Source organism: Antechinus flavipes, chromosome 4 (genome assembly GCF_016432865.1).
Source record: "Antechinus flavipes isolate AdamAnt ecotype Samford, QLD, Australia chromosome 4, AdamAnt_v2, whole genome shotgun sequence".
Classification (NCBI taxonomy): Eukaryota; Metazoa; Chordata; class Mammalia; order Dasyuromorphia; family Dasyuridae; genus Antechinus; species Antechinus flavipes.
The window spans coordinates 119,022,054-119,037,579 of NC_067401.1; the positions used below are offsets into that span (position 1 = coordinate 119,022,054).

The window sequence follows — 15,526 nt, forward strand, 5'->3', positions numbered from 1 at the left end:
TATTAAATACCAAAATATATGTAGTAAATGCATAGTAATTTAGGGAAGGGGGAGGCGAGGGGAAAAGACTACTAATTGTGATGGGGAGATCCGGAAGCATCTTTTGTAATTGTGATGGGGAGATCAGGAAGCATCTTTTGTAAACAATAGTGTTTGAACTAAAGTTCTCCTTGAAGGGGAACTGAGATGAGTATTCCAGATTGAGAAAAGCAGAGATTGTTTAAGAACACAGAAATGGGAGGGAAGATATCTAGTATATGGAATAACAAGTAGGTTAATATGATTTAAATGGAGAATGTATGTGTAATCAGCTTAGAATTAAGAGTTCTTAAACTTTCATGTGACATGGACCCCTTTGTCAGTTTGTTGAAGCTTGTGGATTCCTTCTTGGAATAATGTTTTAAATGTATAAGATAAGATATATAAGATTACAAATGGTATTGGATTATAATTATCAGAATTTTTTTTAAAAAGGCCATTTACCCCAGGTTAAGAAATCCTGTTCTAGAAAGGTAGGTTGTTGCAAAGACATATTTTTTTCTCTCAGAGGCTTAACCAGGTTCTTGATAGGTGAAATGATACTGATCTGTGTTTAGATATATCAATTTGACAGCTGTATGGAACAATTCTTGGGGAGAAGCTGGAGACAAGATGTCTCCTGCAGTAGTTGAAGCAGGATGTAAACACCTGAATTAGGATTACTGGTATGAGTAGAGAAAAAGACAGATGTGAATGATTTGGAAGGAAATTGACAGTTGTATATAGACAGTAAGAATGAAAAACTGAATGAATATAGTCTCTTAGGTTGTCAGCCTGGGTGATTGGAAGAATCCCTTGACACATAAGGAATTTAGGTAGGATTTTGGGGAAAGACGTTAAGTTGTTTTGGATATGTTGAGTTTGAGATACCATTACCACCATTTAGGTGGTAATATCCAAAAGGTACTTGGAGATGGAAGACTGGCTTTCGGAAAGAGATGAAAGCTATATAGATAATTTGGGAATCCTGTTAAATAAAATAATTGAATTCCCATATAGCTGATGAGATCACCAAGGAAAAGATAGAGACCAATGGAGGCAGGATTTGCAGAAAATCTTGCAGAGAAGGCCAAAGGAAGGGATAGGCCACACTGGAGGAGAACCAGGAGAGAGCACTGTCATGAAAATCTATCGAGGAGAGAGTATCCAGGAAATGATGGTAAACATTGTCAGAAAGATTTAAGATTTCAGTAATAATAATTAAGAATGAGAAAAGCCTATTGAACTTGGGTGCAAAGGAATCCTTGGTGACTTAGGTTGTTTCCATTAAATGGTGAGGATAGTGAGGGACTAAGAAGCAAATGAGAAAGAAGTTTTGGGAAAAAGTATATATAGTTTTTCCTAGGAATTTTGATTATGAAGGAAGGAAGGATATTACCATTTAGGTGGTAATATCCAAAAGGTACTTGGAGAAGGAAGGAAGACTTTATAATATAGTGTAATACCTTGAGTTAAATGAAAAGTTTTATAGGATGGCAGAGATCTGGGCATATTTATAGGTAGCATTGGGGAAAGCTTTATTAAGGAGAGGTTATTATGGAGAGGAAACTTTTGTACTGGAATTATCATCCAGATGAAGGGCCACTTTGTCTGCTGCCAATGACTGAAAGGAGAAAAGGGAATTGACAACAAGAGTAGTACTAAACTAGAAGAATAGGGAGGAATGGAAAAACTGGAAGTTACTGTGAGTATGAATAACAGGTTTATTAGAAAGAATTGAGACAGAAGAAATTGAATTGTTAGTCAGAAATAGAAATTCCAAATTTCGTGAATCATGAAAGTGAAATATAGGTATCAATAATGATCAAATTAAAGGCCTGAATATCCCTATGTTTGAGAGTGAAGATAGTATTTATAGAAGTTTAAACAGTAAGACCAGGAAGTTTTGAGGGAATATTGTTAAATATGTTAAGTTCTCATGGAGAGTTCCAGGTGAAGTCATTATAGGATAGAGACAAGAGTTTAAAATTTTTTTTACTATTGTCTCTTGTTTTTACATTACCTTCCAAAGTGGGATTTGTTAACAAAAGGAAGGGATTCCAGAGAACACAGCATGGACCAGAACTATGTATGAAAGTGGGTGATAGTGGTTGAGAATGAGAATATAATTAAGTGCCTTTTTTTTTTTGGGGGGGGGGGTAATAAAATCTGAGATATTTTCCTCCAAGAATGTCACATGCTTCCTTGCTCACCACCATTTCCTCTTTTGGTTACCTAAAGATTCAATCCCTCAATATTTTCTGTGCTGTTCGCTTTTTAAAATATTACTTCATAAAGCATATCCTAAATTATGATGTTAGAATCTAAATGTTGCTCCACTAACTTTGATAAAAAATTTTTGTTGGAAAAATCTGTATGAATTTTTTCCATTTTTAATGTTTCATGGTTACCATCTCTCTGGAAGATGGAGTGTTTGATTAGAGATGTTTTCTTTTGATGGTCTTGTTATACAAATTGATATCAGCTAAACTTTGATAGAAAATAGCAATAGTCTGTTGATGTCCATTTCTCCATCTGTTTCTCATTTTTGGAGTGTTCAGTAATTTATTTAAAGAGGTCAGGTTGGAATTATTTTGTACACCGTTTTTTCCTCATTTTTATTCTAATTTAATATTGCTATTGATCTTTATTCTAACAGATTGGTACTCTAAGTATACATAGCTAATTCACAGTGTCTCTGACATCAGTAACAAGTCATTTCCTATTTAACATTAATTTTCATTTTCTTCTGATGTTATTTAGTGTTCTCTGTATCCTTGTTGCCTTTCTCTTTTACTGAAGAAAGTATTCATGATATAGGTATAAGTGTGGTTTATATTTACAGCTCTTAAGTCTCTCCCATTTCTTAATCCCGAACAGTGTTTTTCAACATATTTTTCACTAGCCTTCCCAATTTCTATTTTTGTGTTGAAGACATAGATTATTAAAATATATGGCAATTCTCATTTGGAGGGGTTTATTGAATTTGTCATAGAAATTTTTTTGCTCTGCAAATTGGTCATTTTTATGGTAGCCTTGGTAGCCTTTTTGCAAATGTTTACCATAAAGATTTCAATGGCTGCTGACTAATGACCAATAACAAGGATGATTATTGTTGTACCTGGACACAAAGTAAAGACATCTCCTTTAACTCTCCGTTATTTGCCTCTTCAGTGAGAAGCTGCGAGCTCTTCTTTTATATTACAACAGGTTTTCCCTTCTGAATATAATTCATTTTCTGTAGTGGTGTCTATTTGTTCATCTTCGGACAAAAGTGTCCCATTTGAGACCTAGCAACCATTGAGTTAATGTTAAAAGATGATCTAAAAAAACTTTTATTACTAATGTCCTCTGTTCTAACCCCTTTTTAGATCTTTGTGCTACTATTACTTCAAAAGTGCCTACACACCAGTCTTAAATCATTTTATATTTTTCTGTTTTTGGTGGCTACAGTCAAAGAATTCATCACCAAGTTTGGCCAATATACTGGTGATGAATTTTTCCATACCTAGCTAAAGTGGTCTTCAGAAAGCAGATGTTATTTGTTGGTAAGGCCCAACAATCAAAGCTTTTCTGACATATTTAGAACATTCTAGAGCTTGACTTCATTACAATAGCCTTTGAGAATCCAGATCAGCTCCATAATATGATAAGATTACTGCATAGGATTTTGTGGATGCTTTCTTAATAACTCCCTAAAATATTTGCAACTGATAACACAAGGCTTTCTACATTGGAATCATTCTAACAGAACAAAATCTCTTCCAATGGGAATATAGTTTTTTAAAGATAATAGCAAATAAAATGGTCATGTTAAAAATATTCAGGTGTGGCTTTTTAAAAACCAGGTCTATACTATTTATGGTAAACAATATCAGTGAAAAGGACTAAATGTTATGTTAAAAACAACCTAATACAATTAAACTTTTGGTATTTCACAGCAAAATTGAAAGAGGAGTACTGTTACTTAATAGAGGCTGACTGTGGTTGATGTATTCCCTGTGTTTGTATTATAGCAGTACTACAGTGTTGCTCCCCATCTACCCACATGGATGCCCTAAGTAGCTGTGTCAGTCCCACTGCCTCTTCCTATGCACACTGCAATTATTTCCAGGTGAGTGCCTTAAGATAACAAATTTTCTCTGTGATTTATGACTGGTGGGAAATTTTGCACTGGACTTGTGATTTCATTGGCAATATTTCTCCCAGTGAGGAATCTTCCTCTATCAATATAGACAAGCACTTGCTTTTAAAGTTATTTGATGTACTGGGAGATTAAAAGCTTCTTGTCTATGGTCAGTCAGTATGTCAGAAAGAGGACTTGAAATCAGGTCTTCTTTATTAAAAGTCAGGCTCTTTGTTCATTCTGCCATATTATCACTGGAAATTCATAGGATCATAGAATTTTGAGCTAAAGGGATTTTAGATTTCTTGTCCACCATCTCCCTTCTTTTTTTTTTTTTTTACAAATAAAGAAATAGTCCATGAGAGGATGTAATTTGCCCAAGGTCATGTGAATAATAAGATTTGTATCACACACCCTATCTCTTTTGATCCCAAATTCTGTGGTCTTTATAAAATACAACCAGAAAAAAGTTTTATCAATGTTAAATATTCAAAATTGAGTATATTTAGAATGTATAATATTTTAAGAATATTGTTTTTTTAAAATCATTGATGGTATTTATTGTTGTTTATTCATGTCTGACTTTTTGTGACCCCTTTTATGATTTTCCTGGTAAAGATACTGGAACGTTTTGCCATTTCTGTCTCCAGCTTATTTTACAGATGAGGAACTGAGGATAGCAGGGTGTGAAGTAACTTACTAAAGTCACATAGTAAGTGTCTGAGGCCAGATTTGAACACAGGAAGATGAGTCTTCTTGGCTTCAGGCCCAACACTGTTCCATCTAAATGCCCTAATAGGGCAGCTGGAATATACATCTAGAATATCATCTTCTGTGAATTATTATGGCCAAAATATTTGTCATTGAGGAGCCAGCCTAATGATTAATATTTCTGAACTTAGGCAATTCTTTTCCTTTTCTTTCTAGGTTACTAGAAGTTTCTCCTTGAAGTTTGTTTAGGACCTGCCAAAGCTTATGCTTTATTGACATAGCCCTTATTTAAGAATCCAGGATCACCTCCATGTAATAATAAAGCATTATATTGGGATTTTAGTGGAGAATAATTTGTTTGCAAATTTTAAAATATAAAATTAAATCCATAATTATAGCATACTTTTAATTTCATTAATTAAATCAATTATCATCAGAATAAACTTGTGATCCATCTAAGTCACCATATTAAATAGATAATCAATGATGATAAATCCTAAAGCAACGAAATAAAGAAATGTGTAGAAAGATCTAAACATGAAAATGATCCTTATTGCTTTAAAACTGAGTATTCTAGGTGTCAATTAAAAAACACAATTAATGTATGATTTAAAAATGTTACTCTGTTATTTCTAGTAGAATCCCAAAGCCAGTTATTCTTCATGTATATATTCATCTACTTATTTAGCTCCTATATACAAAGGACTGGTATTTTCAGATTTCTTTTACTTTAAAGATCAGTATGTTCTTTTTCATAATCAACTATATAACCTCAGTTCTTTTAATCTTCTCTTCAAAATGAGTTATCTATGTATTTCTACCATGTTTAATATATACTGGACTACTTTCCATCTAGGGAAAGGGTATGGGGAAAAGGGGGGGGGATATTGAAACATAGTGTTTTGCAAGGGCTAATGTTAAAGAATTGTCCATGCACATGTTTTGAAAAATAAAAAGCTTTAATAAAAAAAAAAGATGAAGTGAGTTATCTTAACTCAGTGGCAATAGGGTTAAGATTTTAGGTATAGCTTCACAGCAAATTACTACACAGGAATACTTCATTATCTTGCTTCAGATAGCCATTTCTCTTTAGGCAAAGTGGATACATCTCTAATTTCAGTGAATTAATAAGCTTAAAATCTTTGTGGTACCCATATTCCTGAAATGATAGATAGATAGAAAGTAATATTTCTTGACTTCTTTTTCATGTTAATAGAATTACTTGGCGGTAGTAACTACTTGTGCTAGAGTTCATACTGATAAATATATAGTTTCAGGTCAATTCAACAAGCATTTTTATTATGTAACTACATGTACCAGGTACTGTGTTAGATGTGGAGAATAGATAGTTCTTATTCTCAGGAAATTTAGTTTGATCCATTAGACTAATCTCCATGAGAACAAGGTTTCTTTGTATCCCTAATCCTTAGTACAGTACATGGTACATACACATACACACACATATATATATATATATATATATACATATACATATACTATGCACACTAGTACAGTAGTCCTAATACACATACACACATTAGTACACATGTGGTAGAAAATTCTATTTTACTATGTATGAAGACATTTTCATTGCTAAATATAAAATTTCCCAGTAAATCTTAGTATATTTCTGTTTCATATTTGTCATCTTAACTGTTTGCTTATTATTAATTTTTTTTGTGATGTATTTTATTTTTCTATTGAAATTTATTCCATTTTCCCAGAATCCTCCAATGCAGTCTTCCTATCCTGTTGAATTTCTGCCATCTAACTGGCCGTGTGGTGCTACTGATGAAAATAAGAAAACTGAAGTAAACTTGGAAGCTGTCTTTCAAATTGTAGATGAGCTGCATTCATCCCCTAAACTGGAGATGGTAAAGGTAGAGCCTGTAGAAAACCAGGGGCCAACTTCCCAGTCTAACAGGGGTCAGCATATCCTGGCAAATCCAAGTAATAGCAATGCATCTTCCACGAGTCAGACTAGCCAACTGGAGCCACTTACTCCAGTAGGTTCAGATATTACATCATTTGTGGTTGGAACAGAACAAGCAATTACCTGCTCTCTGCCACAGTCACCCGAATATATCTATACCATCCACACTGCTCAGCCTGTTGAAAATACCACTGCAATAACAGTCCAGGAACCTGCAGGAGCCATCCAACAAGCTCATGTAAAACTGAAGGAACAGTTGAGTCATAATCCATCTCCATCATCAGTAGTATTTGTACAGGAGGGGCTACCGTTCAGTGCACATCAGGTAAGAGGTTAAAAAGAAAACCAAATAAAATCCAGTAAAGGTCATAGAAATTGAATGAGTTCAACTGAATCTTTGTTTTTTATCTGAAGTGGCCTGTTGGTAAGAAACTATTCGGGTTTTGCTTGTGTATAAGATGAGTTTCTTTATCCTTCAAAACCACCATATCATACTGATTCTCTAACTGTTATTTTCATTGTGATCAACTAGAAGGTACCAGGAATTTGCTTTGGGAACTTATTTGAGCTAGAGTTGGTTAGCTGCTTTCTCCAGATTCTGTTGTGTTTTTGTCCAGATTTGCAACATAGGTGCATCGCCTTGATGGCATCTTTGTAACTATTTTACCACTTAGATCCAGCCTTTGTAAAAGATGTCATTGATCTCTCCTGTACAGAAGCTTTGTTGAAAGCATCCCAAGGAACCTGTTCCTATTTTTAACTTGGGTGGAATGTGGATTTCTAGCTGTTCCGCGATTTCTGATGTGATATCATCCACTGTTCAGTTATTTTCCACTTTGAGTTGTACTTTATAATTTTATCTAATTCCCTTATATCCAAGTTATAGAAAATAACTTTAGACTATGTAAATAAGCACAAGTAGCCCTCTGAATATTATATCAATAGTAATTTTTCAGGATAATAATTTGCAGTAGTTATTCATAGGTTTTACTGTGCCCCAGACAGGGTTTTATTCTTGGTGGATTACCATAGAACTTAACTGGCTACCTTCAACATATTATGAATAGTTAAGTAGATCAGATTGTATTTTCCCATCTTATTTATTTTTCTATTGAATTGGAAATTTTGAGGGGCAACTACTGACTGAGAGATTATCTTTATTGTTTCTAAGCTATGACCATAAAACCAAGAAACTTTAGTTTTCCAGAGTTGGTAAGAACAATTGATCAGTGGTAATGTATCAAGATGAAAATTATCTTTTTTTGTAACTTAATTTCTACTTTGTGTTGTGTACCAGATCTGATTCTTGAAAACTTAAATCTGTAGTTTTTGCTGGGGATTCCCAAGAGAACAATTTAGCAACTCTTTTCAGTTCTCTTCTAATTTTAGTTCCACATTCTTTTTAGATCTGTCCCTTCTAAGTGTCTTTGAGTGTGGAGAGTTGGGCCCCAGAGTATTCTGTATTTGAAGTATATTGTAAATTTGATAGACCAAAAGTGAGATCCAGAAATGAGACCTGTTAGATATATTCTTGTACTATATTTTCCTTTTTCAAATAAGCTAAGTAGAAAGGATTAGTCAAGTTGTATTGTTAGCTTTTAGATCCCTGCCCCAAAGTTTTGGCTTTCCTGATATTTAACTACATTCCTGCCCAAAGTTGCAATTACTTTAGTAAATAGGGTTTTTTGAATGTCATAATTTCTGAAAGCTACATGCTTAATAGAAAATTAGCATTTTTTCTCACTGTTTATAACTGCTATGCTTGGCAGTTACTTTGATTTCATTATGTAATTTAGCTTTGAAATAAAATTGTAAAGATAGGGGGTGTACTTTAGAAAATTGGAGAATTTAACTTAGTGACTTAGTTTGCCAAGGATTACTGGGTACCTTGAGAGATCCACTCTTATCAATTTTAAGCAAATCTTTTATTTCTTTATACACTTCATAAATGATACATCTATTTTTATCCCACTGAATATACAGATAGCTCCATTCATAAAAAATGAAACTTGCTTAGGGATGAAGAACTACCTTATAAGCATACTTCTTGGGTCATGAACCTGAAGTAGAATTTCCCTGATAAAAGAAGTAAAATCAAAATAAATCCATATAATGCCTACATAGGGAAAGGCTCAGAGTAATGAGTGGGTTTAATGTTTTAGGTGGATGCCAGTATAAAGTGCCAGACCAATCCACCTGAGAATATCCTGCCTTCAGAGCAGATGGGATTCCTTATTTCAGATATGGGGCCAGCCAGCAAACCTAGTAAAGATACAGGTTCATCCACCCCAGCCAGATACAGAGAGCGAAGAAGCAGCTCACAGCAGGGCAAGTCCCCTGGTAAGGATCATTTCTTAAAAGTTTTCAACACTTCTCATAATCAACAACTCAGGAATAAAATTGTCAAGAAGTGAAATGAAATGAATGAATGAGCTTCTTTCTGGGTCTTCAGCTTTATTTATTATTCAGGACTGCACAGTGCCCATGACATTGACATTATTCATGATTGTTATTTAAGAATCTTATTTTTTTTTATTGGTTGTCCCTGAAAGGTAGGTTGGAATTATTTTCTTCATTTTGTAGTTATTTAGTAAATTTGAAAAACTGAAGAATTCCCTCCCCTCCCCCCCAAAAGAAAAAAAGACAAGAAAGTCTGAAGGAATTGTGATTACATAGTGTAGGGAAAGACCAAGCTAAAGGGGTAACTTAATTATTCTCTTCAGGTAACCGAATGTTATTGCAAGAAGTAGTTGTTTTCTAGTCTCAGGAGGAGGAGGAAATGGTTTTAAATTTCAGAATGAGATCCAATTGGACAGTAAGGATGATATCCTGATTAAAAGTTATATGAAGTGTGATTATAATGTAATGAGACTGATATTGCTTCTATAGAAGTAAATGAAGGTTTGTAACAGGAATATTGCTCAGTTTCAGTACAATAGTTTCAAGGTTGGTTAGTTTTACACTGACCATTGTAATAAATAATAGTAGATGCTGTCATAAAAAGAATTTTAGAGCAAAGAAAGTAAAATTTTTCATGAAATTAACTGCAAATAAAGCATGACATTAAAAGAAGATGAGAATTACAAAAAAGGTTTAAAATTATAGGGATAATATCTTTCATGAAGTGATTATCTACCCATAGGATTGATGAAAATATTAAAAAGGTCAAAGGATTTTGTTCATTCCAATTTAATTGAGATAAACTTGATTGAAGAAACACTGTCTGAAAGACATCTGAACATGTTGCAAATTGTTCTCATGGTTATGCCACACATTTTAAATGATGAGTAGAAATAGCAAAGACTTTATATATTTTGTCTAGGTTCCTTTTAAAGATAAAAAATGTTTCAGAGCAAAGTAATACTTGGAAGAATTTTCTGTTTGAAATTGTGAAAGATTTTAGCGATTGTATATAATGTAAAAGGAGCAGGTTGTATTATAATTCTTTGATTGGCTTCTTTGCTATGATAGTGCTTTTGTTCACATTGTACTTTCTGTGAAAGAGCTTTTGAGCAAAAGCCTCATTGTCCATTTATTTGGATCTTGAAATATAATTATAATAAATTTAATTTTAGGGAATTAATTGATGAATGTAGGCCACTTTTAATATATATTAAAAGTCCTATGACTACAGCTCTGAACATAGTTCCAACAAGATTTTAAACAATAACAGTATCATTGGAATAAGTAATATAACCTCTTAATGTGTAAATTATGCTACAGTGTATTTTTAAAATCTCAATGCTTTATAACCATACTTCATAAATAATTTTAATATGAAACTAAAGATTTAATCCAAAAACTAAAAATAAGGGAAAAGGATAGAACTTTTTTCGATTTTAACTCAGCCTAGAAGCAGGGGAATGGGCTAGGTGATCTCATAACTTACAATCTTTGGATTCCATATTAGATGTTCTCAGGTGAACCTTGAAGATCATGTACTGGAAATGATGAAGTACAGTATTCAAATTATCTTAAAAGACAGTTTATAGTGTTTATGTAGTATGACTTAAAGGCCTCAAAATTATAGGAAATTTTAAAATTTAATATTTTTATACTGTTATATTCATGGGAGGAATAATTAGCAAATTTCTTAATTATCCTGATTTTTGAGCATTTGTTAAGTCTTTAAATTGCTTTGTACCTTAGAGGCATTGGGAGATAAAATTCTTGACTGCCTTTGAGTATGAAATTATCTGTTAAATTCAAGTGTACATATAAAATCTAAACTTGGTTTTATTTATTAGTGACCAAGGAAAGATCTGTCCTATAATTAAGGCTGATGAATTGCTTAAATAGCTTTTGAAATTGAAGCATAAGTCAAAGTAGAATTCATTAATTTGCTAATTGTTCTTCCTTTGCCGGAGCTTAGCCCGACAGTTGATCTACACAGCATAGCTATATGAAGGTTTTGTGGCTTTAAGAGTCTTTTATTAATAACCAGGTTCAGTGCAAGATTTGGATACCTCCCATTGCTTTTTTTGGCTTTAAGAGGACTACTCAACTGATTTTTTCCAGTCTAATTATCTCATCTTTACTGATTTTTGCCTTTAAAAAAACACCAAAAAACCTACAGCATTTTTAAAAAAGCAGTCATTGAATTGACTACTGAAAGGTAAGATGAGCACTGGGGGCTCCCTCTGAGGTGATTAGGTTTCATTTAATGAGTATTTATTGAATACCTACTATGTACTTAGCCCAGTACTAAGTGAAGTAGGAATATAGAACAAATGCTATTGAGGGATTGTCTAATAGAAACAGGAACTATGCCTGGATATTCCCTTTCCCAGAGAATAAAAATGAGGTCCAGAAACCACTCCCTGCCCCCTGTTACTATGTTCTGACCCCGAAAACTGAGAAGTCTTATCATTTCCCAACTCTGTTGCCTTCTCTTTTATAGTCTCATAGAAACAAGAAGCAGCCTTAGTTCAAGACAGTATTATCATCTCTCTCACCTCATACCCAGAGTAGATCAGGGTAGAAGGATAGATATGATAGAAAAAACCCTCTTAGAGATTCTAGCTGAAAATTTAAGTGTATTATGTTTGTTAAGAGCTAATTTGAATATTTCACACTAGCAACCTTATATCTTTTTGGTCATTGTCAGAATTAAACCAGTCTAGAGAAAGTATAACCTTCTGTGAAGGAAAAATTGATGTTTCAATTTGAAAAAAAAGATCAGCATATAAATTATCTACAATAGCTAGTATAGTATATTGTAAAAAAAATATATATACTTGTAAATTCCATTGATTATAATTATGCTACTATCTGTGGAGTAACTTTTAGGTCTTAATTTGACATATAGTTACTTAAAGATTTTTCATTCTTCCCTCCCCCTTTTTTGTCCACTACAAAATTACATTGATTTAGCCTTTTAAACCAATGGTAAATGTTGTATATGTGCAAATTTGTATATTCAAGTTGAAAGCCCCAGCTATTTTGTTTCAAATAGGTACCCAACCTACTCTCAGTGCTTCTGGCTATGTACATAGTGCTTGGAGTTGTTGAATCAGAGTATAATGGTGAAGAGAGAATAACATTATGACATCTCATTATGAGTCTCATTCATATAGCACATCTGAAACCTGTATTTCCTTAGCATCTCAGATAGTCTAACTCCTATCACAGTACCCAATCTTTCTTTGGAGCCTGGTTGGGGCAATTTTCTTCTGAGTAAGAGGGTAACATATCTTTAGAATAGAAGCTTTTCAGGAAGCTATTTTTCTGAATGACCTGAGGGAAGGTGGTGTTATTGTAATGGCAGTTTATTCACTTTCTGTGAGTAGTAGTATGCTTATATATGACCCTGTGCTATTTTAGGTGAGTTTTCAAGGTTATTGTTTGACTATATCCTTTCCTATTCTCATTATACTCTATTTTCCTGACTTGGAGGGGAAAAGATGTACCAGAAGATTTAAGTCCCAGCTCTCCAAATTGGACAGTTTTCTTTAATAAGGTACAAATTGTGGATCCCTTTGGTGAAGCAAAATGGGTTAGTGGCTAGTAAACTAGAAGTTGGGAAACATGGGTTCAAATCCCAGTTCTGTCACTCATTTGCTGTAATACTTGGTCATGTCTATTAACTTTTCTGTATCTCAGTTTGGCTATATTTAATATTGGGACAATAGCTTCCCTAAACTTGACCTACTTTGCATGGATGTTGTTAATATGTCTTTAAAGACTTTTGGAGGAAAAACATTGTATGAATACATGATGTAGTCATTGATATCATCCAGAATCACAGCCATTTATGAGTAGAAGCATTACCAAAATTTGACTTTTGATTTCAGTATTGGGAAAAATTCAGATATAGCCATAATACATACATATACTTGACCTAAATAATATGTCTACAATGCCAAGAAAACAAAAAGTCAGGTCACAAAGTTGGGGATACCAATTTGAATACAGTGTATGTGTATGTATATATGTGTATATGTTTATACATATACGTTATATATCCTTTTATGTTTTAGAATATATTAGCAGTATTATGAATAATAAATGGGTTGTAGACAGAGCAGTAGCTCTGGGGTTTTTTCCCCCAGATACACAAGTCTTATCTTGACACCCTTAGTAAATAGCAAATACTTTCCTAAAGTGATTGCTCTGGTCAGATTCACATTTAACGGTTTGGTGCTGTAGGAGGACCCAGGAGCAAGAGTTGAAAAGTTATTGGCCTCAAGAGGGCAGCAATACTTTAGTACCTCTTCCTCTGACTGGGTGAGGCTGGCAGGGTGCCATCTTCTTTCACCTCAGTTCCTTCTTGTGCTGGATGGGAGGAACTGGCTCTTCTTAGTTGTCTCATCTGAGTAAAGATTTCAACATATAATTTCTCTGTTGGTATTTCTTTTTTTTCCCCTTTGTCCCATACATAGTCTTTGATCTATATAAAATCTTTCTCGCTCAACTATTTCTTGTTGAAGATGATTCTCTTGGATTTGGAAGGGGCATTGAAGGATTCTTTATTCTTTTGAAAAAAATTTTTGTAGAATGATTTAGAGTAATTCACCTATTTCTATTACATTAAAATGGTATTAAAATGTGTGTAGAATTAGAATATTTCTACTTTCTCTTTATATTTTGTAAAAACATTCATTTTATAATCCCTTTTCCTAAAGTAATTGTTTATGACTATTTTCTTGTGAGATCTTTTGTGATTATTTGCTGCTATGTTGTATCCCCATTCTGTTGAGGATATTTTAGTCTCTGGAAGTCAGGGCCTATACTTCTCAAAAAAGGGTAATTTTCCCTTCTTCATCTTTGCTATTTGTTCCTGTTATTTCTCTTTTAGTAGAAAAAGGTAACTGTTTTTAGCATTTTTTTGGTATGAATTTATAGAATTAGGGCTTTTGATGGAGCTACTACCTAGGCTATATTGATCATGTTATATTTAGTGAACTTATAGAAGGCTCTTCCTTTAGGTTTGGATCTTTACAACTCTGACCATCTGTGACCAGAACAACTCTTTGGAAAGAATCTCACTCAGAGAATGAGGAATACTCAAATTAGAATGAGATTCAGATTATTAGTGGGTAACTACATGTTTATACGTTTTTAGAAACTGAGGCCCTAAAGTAAGTTGAGAAGAGTGAAGTGTAATCTTCCTAAAGCTATGGCCAAAACATCATCACTCATTGGTAAGGAGCTCAAATCATTCAGAATATTTCAGCTGTCATTGTAACAGTGCTTCTATTTGTGAGTAAAATGAAGGCTTGGACTAGATCATGAAACCTTTCATTTTCAGCATTCTGTAAGTCTATGATTATATAATATCAGTACCATTGGCATTACTTAATATTCTAATACTCTGTTAAGTATTAGTATATTATTGCTTTTTAAAATTTAACAGACTATTTCAGCAACTAAAATGCTTTGAATATTTGCTGCTTCTCCATTCATGTTGGCCTATCTTGTCCTTGCTTTAATCTCCCATAGAATCATAGCAACTTAGAACTGGAAGGAACGCTAATGCTCACTTAGTTCAACCCCTTTATTTTGCAAATGGAAAATTCCTTAGTCTGCAGAATGACTTGTCTCAAATCATACAGCTCTCCTGATTCCAAGATCAGTGCTTTTATCTATTTCACTATGCTGCTTCCTTAAGTGTCTTCTTGAGCCCCCCATCTTGTTTAAGGTAAGGCACTTCAAGTTAGGCAGTTTTGCAAGATCCAAAAGTCAATAGGCATTTATTTATTAAATGCCTACTATATGCTAGAAATTTTGAGATGTTTTATGAGAAGTAATGTCACTAATAAACAGGTATCATCTTCATGTATTATATATAGAAGAACACTGAATATATATTATTCCTCCAATTTTATCCAGAATTTATTGAGGACCTACCATGTGCATGCTATAAAAGATAGATACATGTAATGTAGTTTCTGATCTCAAATTTTGACATGTTCATTGTAAGAAAACATGAAATGAATTCAGAAAACCAAGAAAATGAGAAAATTAAACACCACATTTTGCTTCAGCATAACTTCAGCTACTTGGATTGTACTCAAATATGTAATTTATGGCTTGAATGGAAACTATGCAGCTTCATGTTCCATTGGAATTTTTGATTTCATAGACAAAGAAAACTGAACGTCAAAGGCAAAACCCAGTTTATTCTTTAAAGGAATTTCTGTTTTGTGGTTTTGGGATTATGGATGAAATTTCATTAAGTTAATGGTCAGAATATCCCCAGAGCTGTATGTTATTAGAAGGATGCTGTTAATATTCCA

The 15,526-nt window shown here is 33.4% G+C and overlaps 1 protein-coding gene across 5 annotated transcripts in view; it reads left to right on the plus strand.

Moving 5' to 3' along the window:
• The window catches only part of HSF5 (heat shock transcription factor 5), a 127,897-nt gene that overhangs the window by 17,180 nt on the left and 95,191 nt on the right, over positions 1 to 15,526 (plus strand). For 3 of the 5 annotated variants that reach the window (XM_051994173.1, XM_051994176.1, XM_051994175.1), the window contains 2 exons: positions 4,035 to 4,132; positions 6,580 to 7,113. In XM_051994173.1, coding sequence (XP_051850133.1) covers positions 4,035 to 4,132; positions 6,580 to 7,113 — 632 coding nt within the window. Of the gene's footprint in view, positions 1 to 4,034; positions 4,133 to 6,579; positions 7,114 to 8,950; positions 9,129 to 12,691; positions 12,748 to 15,526 lie in introns of all 5 variants that reach the window. The other 2 variants (XM_051994178.1, XM_051994179.1) reach the window with 2 other exon arrangements.